The sequence below is a fragment of the Peromyscus leucopus genome, chromosome 12, assembly GCF_004664715.2.
Source record: "Peromyscus leucopus breed LL Stock chromosome 12, UCI_PerLeu_2.1, whole genome shotgun sequence".
In the NCBI taxonomy this organism is placed as follows: Eukaryota; Metazoa; Chordata; class Mammalia; order Rodentia; family Cricetidae; genus Peromyscus; species Peromyscus leucopus.
Window position 1 is genome coordinate 76,131,853 of NC_051073.1, and position 13,556 is coordinate 76,145,408.

At 47.8% G+C, this 13,556-nt stretch overlaps 1 protein-coding gene across 7 annotated transcripts in view; it reads right to left on the reverse strand.

Moving 5' to 3' along the window:
• Vps8 (VPS8 subunit of CORVET complex) overlaps positions 1 to 13,556 on the reverse strand; it is a 237,908-nt gene that overhangs the window by 18,972 nt on the left and 205,380 nt on the right. For all 7 annotated transcript variants that reach the window (XM_028859198.2, XM_037209870.1, XM_028859197.2 and 4 more), the window contains one exon: positions 12,013 to 12,066. In XM_028859198.2, the coding sequence (XP_028715031.1) occupies positions 12,013 to 12,066 (54 nt within the window). The remainder of the gene's footprint in view (positions 1 to 12,012; positions 12,067 to 13,556) is intronic.

A 13,556-nucleotide genomic window follows, 5' to 3' on the forward strand; every position in this document is an offset into this window, starting at 1 on the left:
TTTGGACTCTTACGCAATCCCGAGACTGTGAAAGACGATGGTGACTTCTGAAGTGGGACAGAACACAATTTTGTGGGACAGAACACAATTTTGCATTATGATATGGCTTCAAACTGGTGGAGGCCAAGGAGCGAAATGTGGCGATTTAAATAAATAAGAATGGCCTCTAAAGGCTCATATATTGGAATGCTTAGTCATCAGTAGCACTGTTTGAAAAGATTACAAAGTGTGGCCTTGTTGGAGGAGATGTGTCACTGGGGTAGGCTTTGAGGTTTCAAAAGTCCATATGCTAGGCCCAGGCAGTTTCTCTCTGCCTGCAGATGAGGATGTAGCTCTCAACTAATTCTCCAGCATCAAGCCTGAGGCCATACCCCCTACCTTGATGATAATGGACTAAGCCTCTGAAACTGTAAACAAGCCTCCAGTTAAATGTTTCCTCTTCTCAGAGTTGCTGTGGTCATGATGTCTCTTCACAGTAATAGAACAGTGCCGAAGACAATTAGCAAAACCAAGTTAACAATCCAATACAGATCACAAGGCTGTGCTATATTTACTCTCAATGGGAATTTGCTGCCTGAAAGACACAAACATGTCTGACCTCTTTCTGGAGGACTTGGTTGTTGGGATGAGAGCAAGAAGTGTGTGCCCCCATGCCTAAACAAACAAATAAATGTAAAGAAGTAAAATAAAAAAATTTTTAAAAAGGAACTAGAAGCTTCATACTGGCAGTGGGTAGAATTTGAAGCGGAGGGAGCTGAGCTGAGCTCTAGAAATCAATACAGGGCTTACGACTAACTCACTTGTGCAGGCTAGACCCCAGAGGCCTGGGACGGCTGCCTGGGACTCTGGAAGGCACATGGAAATCCCAGACTTTGCAAAGTGCCAGAAGACAAGAGAATGCTGATGATCCAGACTAGGAAGAGTGTGGATGAGGATTTGGGTGTCGTAGGAGAAGCTCAGCTCCAAGCCAGGCATAGGATCTGGGATACTTCAAACCTATTCCTAGAATAGCTGAGAAAGAACTCTCTGAAAAATTTAACAGCAACTGACAGCCAAACTCGAATGCCACTAAAAGAAGACAAGAAAATGCAGACGTTCAACAACACTGCTGTCAGTTTACAGCATACGAGATGAGATTCCTAGACAGGAGGAGCTGAAAATGCGACCCACGGCCAAGAAAACAGCGACAGCAATGCTCAGGGGTGGTGGAACTAACACACAAAGAACTGGAAAATAATTGTGTGTGTGTGTGTGTGTGTGTGTGTGTGTGTGTGTGTGTGTGCGTGTATTTATGTGAACAGCCTTGGTGTGGAAGTCAGAGGAAGCCCGCTGAACCAACAGCTACAGTTGGAGTGTCTGATGCATTCCGGGATGACAGACATGCCCGTGGAGTCTTGGTGAGCGCTCTTCTACTGGAAGAGCAGGAACAAAGATGGTCCAGAGAACTGCCACTGGCACCCAACTGGTCTACACACAGCCCCACACCACGAGACACCTGGGCGCAGTGGGAACAGCAGAGAAAGCCCCCCCCCCCCTAGAGGCAGGAGTGACCCGGGTCTCTGCTGGTGAACCAGAGCTCCACTGCTGGCCTGGCTCAGACAACAATGTGTTGACCTGGATGAAAGCAGCCGAGGCCTCTGTGTGTGGGGGAAACAGCGATTCCGCAGGTCATAAACGAAGCAGTACTAGCATGGGCTGCCCTGGGCTCTGAAGGCGGGAGTGTGCACACAGATGGCACGCGTGAGCAGAATCAGCAGCTTGACCGTGGCATGTTCACTGCATGTTCACTGCAGGGCAAGCATGCAAAATGGCTGCTGAAATGGACAACGTGCTTCTGGTTCCACTTATGAAAAGAGCCTAAAATAAGGACAGTTTTGTTCATCAATGTCCTCACCTGTGTAGCATGACAGGGGATGGAACTGAGTCTGTTCTCCAGAGATGACCAGGGCTGGGGCCCCTGGGGCAAACGGGCTGAGTAGCCTTTGTAGCTTCCAGAGAGTAGCAGGAACTATGGGTAGATGGCGTCACCCCGCGGAGAGCAGGCTAAGCCCCCTTCTAAGTTACTCTGTGTACATAAGAACAGGCTGGGTGCCCTGGGAGACTCCATTTACAATCAGTTTTTTTTTTTTTCACTCCATTTTGAGGGAGAAGGACACCAGGCCCTGAGTGGACCTAGAAATTCTACCATCTGCTGTCGGATGGTCTTTCTGTAGGCTGTGGATACATACTTGGTTAATAAAGAAGCTGCTCTGACCTATGGCAAGACAGGAGACAGGAGACTGCCAGGCGGAAAATCCAAGAGAGATACAGGGAGAAGAAAGGCGGGGTCAGAGGAGACACTGTGAGCGGCCTGAGAAGATGCAATGGAACTCAGGTAAAGCCACGAGACACGTGGTGATGCATAGATGAACAGAAATGGGTTCATTGAAGATGAATGAGCGGGTTAGTAATAAGCCTGGGCCATCGACCACACAGCTTGTAATTAATTAATATAAGCCTCTGTGTATTTATTTGGGACCGACCAGCTATGGGACACAGGAGAACGTCTGTCTACAACCATCCCTCAGCTACTTCCTGTGACTAGAAAAAGGGTCACCCTGTAAGTTTACTGGGGAGATTTTAAACTGTGGGGGCACATGGGCATATTAAAATTCTCTTGGGGATGCCAGGTTCAAGATTTTATTGGACTCACCAGATTTAGGGAAAAGTATAACTCCCCGGATACTTAAAAATGTGGATGCATGGCCCCAGCACCAGCAGACCATCTGATACCAGGTGTGTGCATTAAGGACCAAGGGCTCCTGGATTCAGGCCGGTCCCCCGTCGTTAAGGCAGCCTACTCCACACTGTCTGCCTGCCTGCCTGCCATCTGGACCTGACCTGTATAGCTTCTCCCTCTGCAGTCACACGCTGCGGCTCTGTTCTCCAGCCGGACCCCAGCGGCTCCTCTCAGTACTGGTCCAGTCTGCACCTATCCGGACCCCAGCGGCTCTTCTCAGTACTGGTCCAGTCTGCACCTATCCGGACCCCAGCAGCTCCTCTCAGTACTGGTCCGGTCTGCACCTATCCGGACCCCAGCAGCTCCTCTCAGTACTGGTCCGGTCTGCACCTATCCAGACTTTCTCAGCTCACTGCTGAAACCTCTTCACTCCGCGGCAGTCTCATTTGTATTCACTCTATAATACACACATGTACACAGACACACACACACACACACATACATACACAAGAGAGAGACAGAGACAGAGGAGACACCCCCCCCCCCCCACACACACACGAAAGAGAGACAGACAGACAGACAGACAGAGGAGACACACACACACATACACAAAAAAAAAACTATGTGCTGTGTGATCTGCTAGTTAATATTAGTAACTAGTTAAGACTGGTCAGTGTTAAGTTTCAAACCCCAAACCGGGGAAAAATGGCTGAGGTGCTTATTTAACATAGCGAAGCAGACTCGGCCTCTGGGCTCTCCCAGCATCTCTCGTCCCCACCAGCTATAGAGAATGCTCTCACACCCCGCCCTCTACCCTGGACTCTCCAGTCCAGGGGGGCTGGGCTGCCCTTCCCTATATAATGTAGACATTTTGGTTACCCGACCCTTTTCTGTACCTTTGACCTCCTGGCTACTGCAGCTGGTTTCCCTCTTCCCCTTCCTTTACCCTCCCCACAGGTCACAGCTCAGCCTGGTCATGTCCACTCTGGACTCTCCCAGATGTCCCGCCTCTGGCTGTGCTCTCTCCATTTTATCTATAATATACCTTCTCCTCCACCACAGCTAAGAGCAATCATGTTCTTTTTTTTCCTTCCTTCCTTCCTTCCTTCCTTCCTTCCTTCCTTCCTTCCTTCCTTCCTTCCTTCCTTCCTTCCTTCCTTCACTTAGCCAGGCTACCAAGGTAGATGGATTTAATGATAAAGGCTGTCACTGACCCACTAAACCTTGTGAATTTATTATGTTCAGTAAGTCCTGACACTGTGGGAAGACATGCTGCATTTGCATGTTTCTTGTATAGCATGTTCAGGACATGCCCACTCTTAGGAAGACAGCTCCTAGTTAAGGCTTCCCAGGATGGAACTGGAGAGGTGAGAGGCTCACGTCCACTATAGCAGTCCAGAGAGCTCCACACATTCTGTTCTCAACTGCAACTGGTGAAAAGCATGAAAACCAAACCTAATCCAAAGGTCATGTAAAGATTCTAGAAATAGTCCAGGTAAACAATGGCAAATGAAGAAAAAATAAATCTATGATTTCAGTGAGACAAGTGAGTGCCTGTGACTGAATGAAGCTCAGCAAGGGGGGGGGCTCCAAGCCAGACACTGCACCCAGGAGCAGCAAGGCCTGTCTTGAGTTCCCAGGATGCTCTGGGAGGAGCAGGTCTTCAGTACTCCTCAGCTTGTTCTCATATGTGTCTGGGCTAAGTCCTAGATGGATGCCCTCGAGTGGTGAGGGCTCCCTGGACATAATGGAACGGTGGCAGTTCCATCTGGGAGGCTGTGTGTTGCCCTCCACCCTGCTTTGGCTTGTGGAACAGTTCTATGCCAGAAGAGGCAAGCCCAAAGCAAAATAAACTCGAAATACTCATCTTTTCTGCCAAACTCTCTAAAACTTTCATTTATGACAAGGAATCCAAATCTTTTTATTTTCTACCACCTTGTAAACCTTTATGTAAATGTTTGACTCCCTGCCACCTGTAACTTTTGTTTACAAAAAGGCCCTGCTGCACTCTTGGAACTTAGGTGACCTAAGTGACCAACCCCTCCCCCGATTTTCCTTCTGGGCCAGTTGCAGGGCTGGAGCAAGGACTCGGCAGTTAGGAGCATGGCCATTCTTGCAGGGTGATAGGTGAGTTTTGGAATTGCTGCTTTATGCCATGGAGTCATCTTAAGATGGTGACATCACATGGCACGTACCCTTTAACCTTTGTAAAGGTGGCTACCAGCATGCGGTTGTTTCCATCTTGATGAGGTCATCAGCCAAGATGGAGGACAGTCATAGGGTTGCTATTTAAAAACATCTATTTTCCTAAACAAGAGTCAAATCATACATATACCCACATATAGATTTTAATTATAAGCCTTTCGTTATAAGTTTAAAGCCAAATTTTGTTACAGATTTTATAGCTTTTTAAACCATACCCATTGAACTTACAGAGAGGACCTGGGTTAGTTCTCAGCTCCCACATGGTGGTTCTCAATTGTCTAACTCTAGTTCCAGGGGATTCGATGCCTCTTTTAGTCACCAGGCACACATGTAGTGCACAGACACACATGCAGACCAAACACCCATGCACATAAATCTCTCTCTGAAACTAGCCATCTGTGAGAGACTGTGTGGTTGGATCCCAGCCAATGGGGAAAGGGCACGGTCACCACCTGTCTGAGAATGAAAACCAACTGTCTCCCGGTCAGGTTGAGCATGTCCTTCTGTCTCTGTGAACATGGCACTTTACCTGGGGTGGTGGTCACTTCTCTGTGACCCCGGGCTTATTTCTAACGACAGGACCGCAGGGGGCGGTCTCCTCCTCCTAGGATCCGTGTACTCCTAGATTACCAGGCGACACAGAAACTTTCCTCCGTCTCCACCCAGAGCGCTAGAGAGGTGGAAGAGACTTTTCCCAGGGATAAATGCAGGATCATACACTGATAGCTCCTCCCCCTCTCTTCTGAAAAGAACTGGCTTCATCAAAATCAGGCTTAGAGATGTCTAAAGCCAAGTTCTTAAGGCCACGGGAGTTAGGAAAGGTAACGGAGTGGAGATTTTCAGGTGTAAAGCAGATACAGCTTACACTGCAGGGCCACTCTGTGGGGGAACCCCGAGGAAAGAGACAACTGGGAGGAGCCCTCGGGCAGCAGGAACAAAGATAAGTTACAGACTTCAGGAATAATTACTTAAAAAGAATCAGAGTTGACTAGTTATGTCTGAGCTCATTGTTGAAAACAGAACAGCTGGGCGTGGCCAGAGAGTGAAGCTAGAGTCAGCCATCACCACAGCCCAGGGCTATGGGGGACTTCGGCACTCTTCCCTAGGGAGCAGTGTCCGAAGTGAACTGTCGTCACAGCGTGTGCATCGGTGTGTTCAGTCAGCTGCCGTCACCCCAGAGCGTGTGCATCGGTGTGTTCAGTCAGCTGCCGTCACCCCAGAGCGTGTGCATCGGTGTGTGCAGTCAGCTGCCGTCACCCCACAGCATGTGCATTGGTGTGTTCAGTCAGCTGCCGTCACCCCACAGCATGTGCATTGGTGTGTTCAGTCAGCTGCCGTCACCCCAGAGCGTGTGCATCGGTGTGTTTGGCTGTGCCTGGCTTCGGGAACTCCATTTCACAAAGCAGCATTTGGCTCTATTCTGAGCACAGACACGGGCAGGTGACTGACTCTCACCCTTCCACCCATACGGCACCACCCCTCCAACACAGCCTGCTAAGAGCTTATTCCTAAGTACAAAAGCACCATCTGCACACTTACCCAGGTATACAGGGATATCTGGGCACACGGGCATATGAAGAGCATATCAAAAAGCCAGGCCTGATAACGAATCAAACATACCAGGCCAACAAAGGGCATAACATCCTCACCTGGACCCTGTTAGGTCCAAATCAGCCCCTCTAAATGGCAGTGCTCCTGGCCTAAATGACAGTTGGGCTCAGTTCAGGTTGGACTCTTGACCAGGTAAACAGGATTTCTGTTGCTGTGGAGAGACAGCATGACCATGGCAACTCTCATAAAGGGAAACATTTAATTGGGGCTGGCTTACAGTTCAGAGGTTTAGTTCATTATCCTCATGGTGAGACATGATGGCATGCAGGCAGACATAGCGCTGGAGGAGGAGCTGAGAGTTCTACATCTTGATCCACAGGCAGCAGGAAAAAACAGAAAGACACTAGGCCCGGCTTAAGCTTCTGAAACCTCAGAGCCCGCCCCCAGTGACACACTTCCTCTAACAAGGCCACACCTTTTCCAAAGAGGCCACATCTCCTAATAGTTCCACTCCCTATTAGATTATGGAGCCAATTACATGCAAACCCCCACACCCTGGGAGGATTGCAGGCAAACCCCCACACCCTGGGAGGATTGCAGAGTGGTGCAATCACTCAGTGGTGAAAAGTACTTGCTCTGCAAGCCCGACCACCTGAATTCAATCCCTGGAACCCAGGATGGAAGGAGAGAACAGATTCCTGCAAGTTGTCCTCTGACCTCCACATGGTACTGAGGCATTCACACCTGTACCTAACCTCTCTCTCTGACAAAATCGACTAAGGGGGTTCTTCAGAATGAAAATCATTCCAGCTATTTCAAATGCACATGGATAAACAGGGAGAACCAGGAAAGTTAACTGTGTAATTTTAAAATACTATATAAATGTCTGTTTTCACATTCTCCCATAACTGAATTTTAAAAAGTAACTGTATAATATGCATGCAATGCAAACAGGACCTATAACAAATCAGACTGATACAAGCGGGATTAGCTAGTTTAAATCAGAAACAGAATCAGAGAGGCTAGGATATACACAGTAAACCCAAGACCACCACAAAGTCCACCCCCTGAAAGACCTTTAAAACTAGGACAAAACAAAACACCCCAAACACACTGAGAAATCAATAAAGGTGTAATTAAAGAGGTATACAGGGGACAGTCCAGGTGGAAGCAGCATCTGGGGACCAGAGTTTGGATGGAAGGGGATGGGGATAAGAAGTCACCAATAGAAAAACAAGAGAACATAAATAAATCAAGTGCCGTTATCTCCATGAAAAGCCATCTAGTATCCCCCGCCACAGCAATCTGCTTCCACTGAGCTGGGCCCATCAGAGAGGCAGCACCAAGATCTCTAAAGCACAGGAGTGAGTTCCCAGCACTGAAAGCCAGGCTGGGGGTAAACCTGATAAGCCAGAGAGGACAGTGAAACGGCGGCAGCGTAGCACCGGGCAAGGGCAGAGGGGTTGGGGCCGAGATGAGGGAGGCCCAGCATCCCGCAGCCTGGCCATGGCCTGGACTAGCAGGGCCAGAAGAGGAGCCTGGCAGAGGCTGACCTCAGCCTGCAGGGAGAGGAGAGAGGAGGCAACAGCTGTGATTCATCCAGCAAAGAGGAAATACTTTCTAGCGGCACAGGGAACATTCTCTAAAACCTACCGGGAGTAGTTAAAACGGACAGGAGTTAGGAAAGTGGATATAAAGCTGATTGCTTTTCTAGTGCAAATTCTGTCATGGATTTTGTGATTTTGTATAAAATGCCACATGGAGCTCCACAGTGGCCATTCTGAATGGCCAGTCTAACAATGTAAAATTTCACTGAGCTGTAGAGATTTTGTGTCTGCTAAATTTTAGTGTGTGATGTTTTTGTTTATTTGCAATTTTTAATATTAAATTCTATAAAAGTAAAAAGTGATCACATTAATGGCTGCTCTTGCGCACGCGAGCGCGCACACACACACACACACACACACAGAGCCAGCCACAAGGGTACTGCCAGATCTCAGTCCAGACCCACCAGAACTATGGGCAAACAACCACTTCTCTTTAAATTTGAAGTCAATTATCTTGACAGTGTAGAAAACTGAGTGTTGACATATAACTCAGTAATGCACTGTATGACCTGAAAACATGTCCACAGAGAAACCTGCACAGACGTCTACTGTAGCCTTCTGCACGGCTACACAAGCCTGTAAGCAACTAAGATGTCGTTCAAAAGGTGAGTGGATAAGCAGCCGTGGTACGCACAGACAAATGTGGCTCAATATGAAAAACGACAGCAAGAAATCTTATATGCTGACTGCTGGGCGGAAGAAACAACACACTAACTGCACGGCATTCCAGGAAAGGCCAAACCAGAGGCAGCAGAGATTAGCAGTCGAGAGTGTTTGGGGTGGGGGGTGGGGGGTGGGGAAGCATTACCAACAGGTGGAAAGTAAGGATCTGGCGCTCAGTGAGGTGACCCTGTACGATCCTCAGGAGACGCAGCTCGTTACACTCGTGCTGGATCCCCACATATCCCCCTGGAGTTTCTTACGTTTCTGTATTTAAGACCCATACAACCTACTCCCCTCCCCTCCCCTGAGCTCTGCTTACTCGGTCTTCCTGAGACACATTCCCCCTTACTGAGGCTAGATCAAGTTCTCCTTCCTTAGGGAAGCCTTCCCTGCCTACCCTGGGGTAGGCACCTGCACAGCACATACAGTGTGATAAAAAGACATGCTGGTACAGCTAGGCTTCAGCTCTGGGATGGTCACTAGCTCTAATTAAGAATTCACGTTTCAGGAGTGGCCAGTTAACATGAATTCCCAATGGCAACTTCCAAATCCCTCCACCCCAGCTTTTTATATAATGACCAATACTTAAGAGTCTGCAAAAGAACTAAATAATAATAATAATAATAATAATAATAATAATAATAAATAATAATAATTTTTATTGGTAAAATTAATGGCTTATTAATCATCAGTACAGTGAATGCTGGAAATAGACTCTCATTGATAAAATAAAAGCTATTCAAGATGTGTAAGTAAGGAAGAATACTTGAAAAGTTGTATCTACTGTCACATGAGGAAGGAAGAGGTGTACACTTGGCCACTTAAGAATGACACTATGTGAATGCAGTCCTGGCTTGGCAGGGTTTTTTTTTTTTTTTTTTGAGATGGCTGATCTGGAACTCACTACATAAACCAGGCTAGACTCGAACTCACAGAGATCTGCCTGCCTCTGCCTCCCAAGTGCTGGCACAAGCCTCAGACAGGATGTTCCTTTAGACGATGTGGATTAGAGGAGCAACAGACATCTGTGGTGGCATGCTTCTCTGATGTTGGTCAGACATCTGAAACCACTCAGCTAAGGCGTTGCTAAGTTTGAAAAACAGGTGTATCAACCAACTTCTAAATGAGTATCTAATAAATTCCTAGGTATACGGCAGAATTTGCTCTCACGAGGCTGCAGAGGACAGCTAACCATCCCTCTGAGCCCCTCATTGTTCTTCTAATCACAAGGAACATGAGGTCGCTCAGGACTGCTCAGCCACTCAGAAACAAGGCCCCTCCTCGGGGCTGGCAGAGCACCTGGCACACTTTACTTGGTGTGGTCAAGCTGCATGGTAGTTGTGAGATCACCTGTCTAGTGTTGAGATTCTTGAGGCCAAAGACTGCATTTTCACCTCTCGTCCAATGCTTAGCTCTGCAGCTAGCATAAAGAAATACTTGATGACTGAATAATAACAAGTAAGCAACATGATCAATGGAAAAGGCACACAGGAGTGTGTTCACCACAATACTCACTACGCATCCAGCACAAATGTTGCACACTTCAACAGCACTTTGCTTAGTTTTTAGGGCCATTCTAAGATCATCACTGTCTCACACAGGAGGAAGGAAGAAGCCAGCTTTTAGAGTCTTTGCGTTTAAGCCCAGTTGTATGTGAAGCCGATGCCTTTAACCATCATGGTGGATGTGTGCTGCATGGGTGCTGGTCAAGAGCGTCTACAAACCAATTTCCCTCTGTGATTATTTCATGTTTACTGAGTGAGACGAACAAGCCTCTACCGTGACCGGCTGCTAACGGCACCCAGAGATTCAGGAAGGTCTGCAGAGCAGTGGTCAGACGTGCTATGGACGTTTGGGAAGGGGCCTAACAGGAGACCCTTCAGTGCTTGGGAACTACGGGAAGCTGGTCACCCTCCCTCCACTGCCTGGCGCAGGAGATGAGCACTTGTTTCAAATGTGGTCCTGCCTCCATGATCACGTGCTCTTAAAGCCCACACCCACCAAGCTGCCAGGCCGTGAACCCAAACCCACATGGGAAATGCATCTCCTCTTCCCTGTGACTGCATTTCACAGTAGTGACAAGAAGCTGACTAACTGCTCAAGTTACGGCGAGGTGGCTCTGAGAATTCACATTCTGCCCTCCGTCTTGCCTGCCCGTGACACTGGGAAAGTGCAGAGCCATTCCTGTCTGACACGTTTCAGGGCTTTTCAGGTGTTGGGTCTTGTTTTCATCCCTTCTCTGTTTGAAAATGTCGGAGTTTGCGGGCAGAGAAGAGGGACCGGTGTGTGTCGCACTGCTTTGAAGCTAAAGCCAGCTGGGAGTAAACAGAGCCACAAGCTGCCGTTTGTGTTCCGTAGACACTTTGCTGACATCATTGCCAGCTAAAGTTAAAAAAAAGGTTGGGGAGGGCACAAAATCAAAATCAAACACCAAACCCCAGCACTTCAGCCACCAGAAAGAGCGGTAAACGAAGGCGAAGGGAAGCCAGGCACTTACATCCTCGGCACCCATGGTTCTCACTCAGCCTTCCCGACGCCGTGGCACGTTACAGTTCCTCGGGCTGTGGCGACCCCAACCGTAAAATTATTTCGTTGCCACTTCATAATTATAATTAATTTTGCTACTGTTATGAATTGTAATGTAAACACCTGATATACAGGATATCGGATATGCGACCCTGTGAAAGGGCCGGAACCCACAGGTTGAGAATTGCTGCTTCAGACACCAGCTGCAGCAGGATAGAGGAAGGGGCTGTAGAGGTTCTCTTACTGCTGTCTGAGCATAGTTCCGGTCAGAGACTCATAGTTCCGGTCAGGAACAGTGGCACCGAAGACACCCAGTCCAGCATCTACTGATGGCCCTTACGTGGCGTGTGCTGAAAAGCAGTATCTCTAGACAGTTTATTTTGGGCACAGCTACCTGGAGAGAAAACGTGTCACTGAGAAAACTAGACAGCTTTCCCCTCAGAATATTCTTCATCTGTTATTGCCCTTGGACACTGCCCTGGGAGGCTGTGGATGCTAACTCCACAATGCATACAGTTTTTAGTTGCCAGGAGACTGATTGCTGGGCCCCAAATCCCAGAGGGCTGGTCTAGAAGAATCAAGGAATCCTAGCAACACATCAGAGCATCCAATCAGGAACAGCCTGAGAATGTTAACATAGGTAAACAGCACTGCTATTTACAGAAGACTGGCCACAGTGGAGAATGCGCAGGAGGAGAAGGGAGAAGGGAGTTCTCTGGGCCGTTTGCCTTTAAAACTCACCTTCCTGGCAGGAGGCTCCCCTCTGGACTGATGATATGATGGCGACGTTTTTACCTGGAAAAGGGGGAAACATTTCAGTAACTTTTTAGATATGGTTAAACTTTATTTGACTCACATTGCCAAAAATTCAACTTAAATGGGTGTAGGCAAGCTTAAAATAACAATAACAAAACAAAACCCCAAATACCCAAGCTACTTTCAGAGGAACAATGAATACAATTTTATGGAAAAAATTTCCAGAGATCAAAAAGTCAATAATAAAGCAACCGTGAAGTATGATGAGGATGCGACCAACAGAACGATGGTGTGTGTTCACGTGAGTAGACGTGTGTGGGTGTGTACGTGTACGGAGGCCAGAGGGCGTGAGTGTCCTCAAGCACATCTCCATCTCACGTTTAGAGACAGGATCTCACGCTGCACCTGGACTGGCTGGTGAACTCATCCACTGCTTCTGCCTCCCCAGAGCTGGGAATACAGGTGAGTGGCTTTGTATGTGGCTACTGGGAATCTGAACGAGGGTCCTTATGCTTACATGCCAAGTACTTAACAAGTGAGCCATCACCTTTACCTTCAAAGTGGGTTTGATCAAATGGTGAGGAGCTACATTGATTTTTTTTTAAGGTTTTTATTTATTATGTATACAGTGTTCTGCCTGCATGTGTCCCTGCAGACCAGAAGAGGGCGCCAGATCTCATTACAGATAGTTGTGAGCCACCATGTGGTTGCTGGGAATTGAACTCAGTACCTCTGGAAGAGCAGCCGATGCTCTTAACCATTCGGCCATCTCTCCAGCCCCACTCCCACCCCACCCCTGCCCCAAGGCTACAATGTTATGAAGCCTCACTGGTAATGCCCATCGGTGTGGTTACAAGCAATGCTCAGCACTACAAAGGCCAGGAAGAAGAGAGCTCTTGCTACAATGTGGGTGAATCGCAATTTGAGCTGCACAGAAGTCAGGCAAAAAGCACATAATTCTAGATAATGCAAATAATCTGGTGTGTCAAGGAACCAGCGTGTAGCTACCAGGGGCGGGAAACAGTTCCCGGTGGCGCTGGATGGGAGGCAGAGCACGATCATGAGTAGGTCACTTTATCTGTGCACATCTCAAATTCATGCACATTATCTATAGTTTATATCAATTATCACATAAAAACATTTAGCTACCTTGTAGAATACAGCTACATCATTGGTATAGAAACTTATAGCTTTATATGCTGTGTTAGGAAATAAAAAAGGCTTCAGAGCAAGAATATGCATTTCAAATTTAAGAAACTAAAAGAGGATGAAAATAAAACCAAACTAAGTAAAAGAAAGGAAATGATATGCAGAGGCACCAAAACAACACAGGCCACTGCCACTGTGGTTCTCACTAGAACGTGTGGGTAAGCGTCTACCGCTGAAGACCACAAGTACCGGTCACAGGGCATGGAGCAATCAAGTCGGTACTGACCAGGAAGCTCCTGCCCGCTGTCCTGTTTTCACAGCACCAAGAGAGGCTATGTAGACCACTGGCAATGGAGAGTCATCAGCAGTCTTTCCGTTGT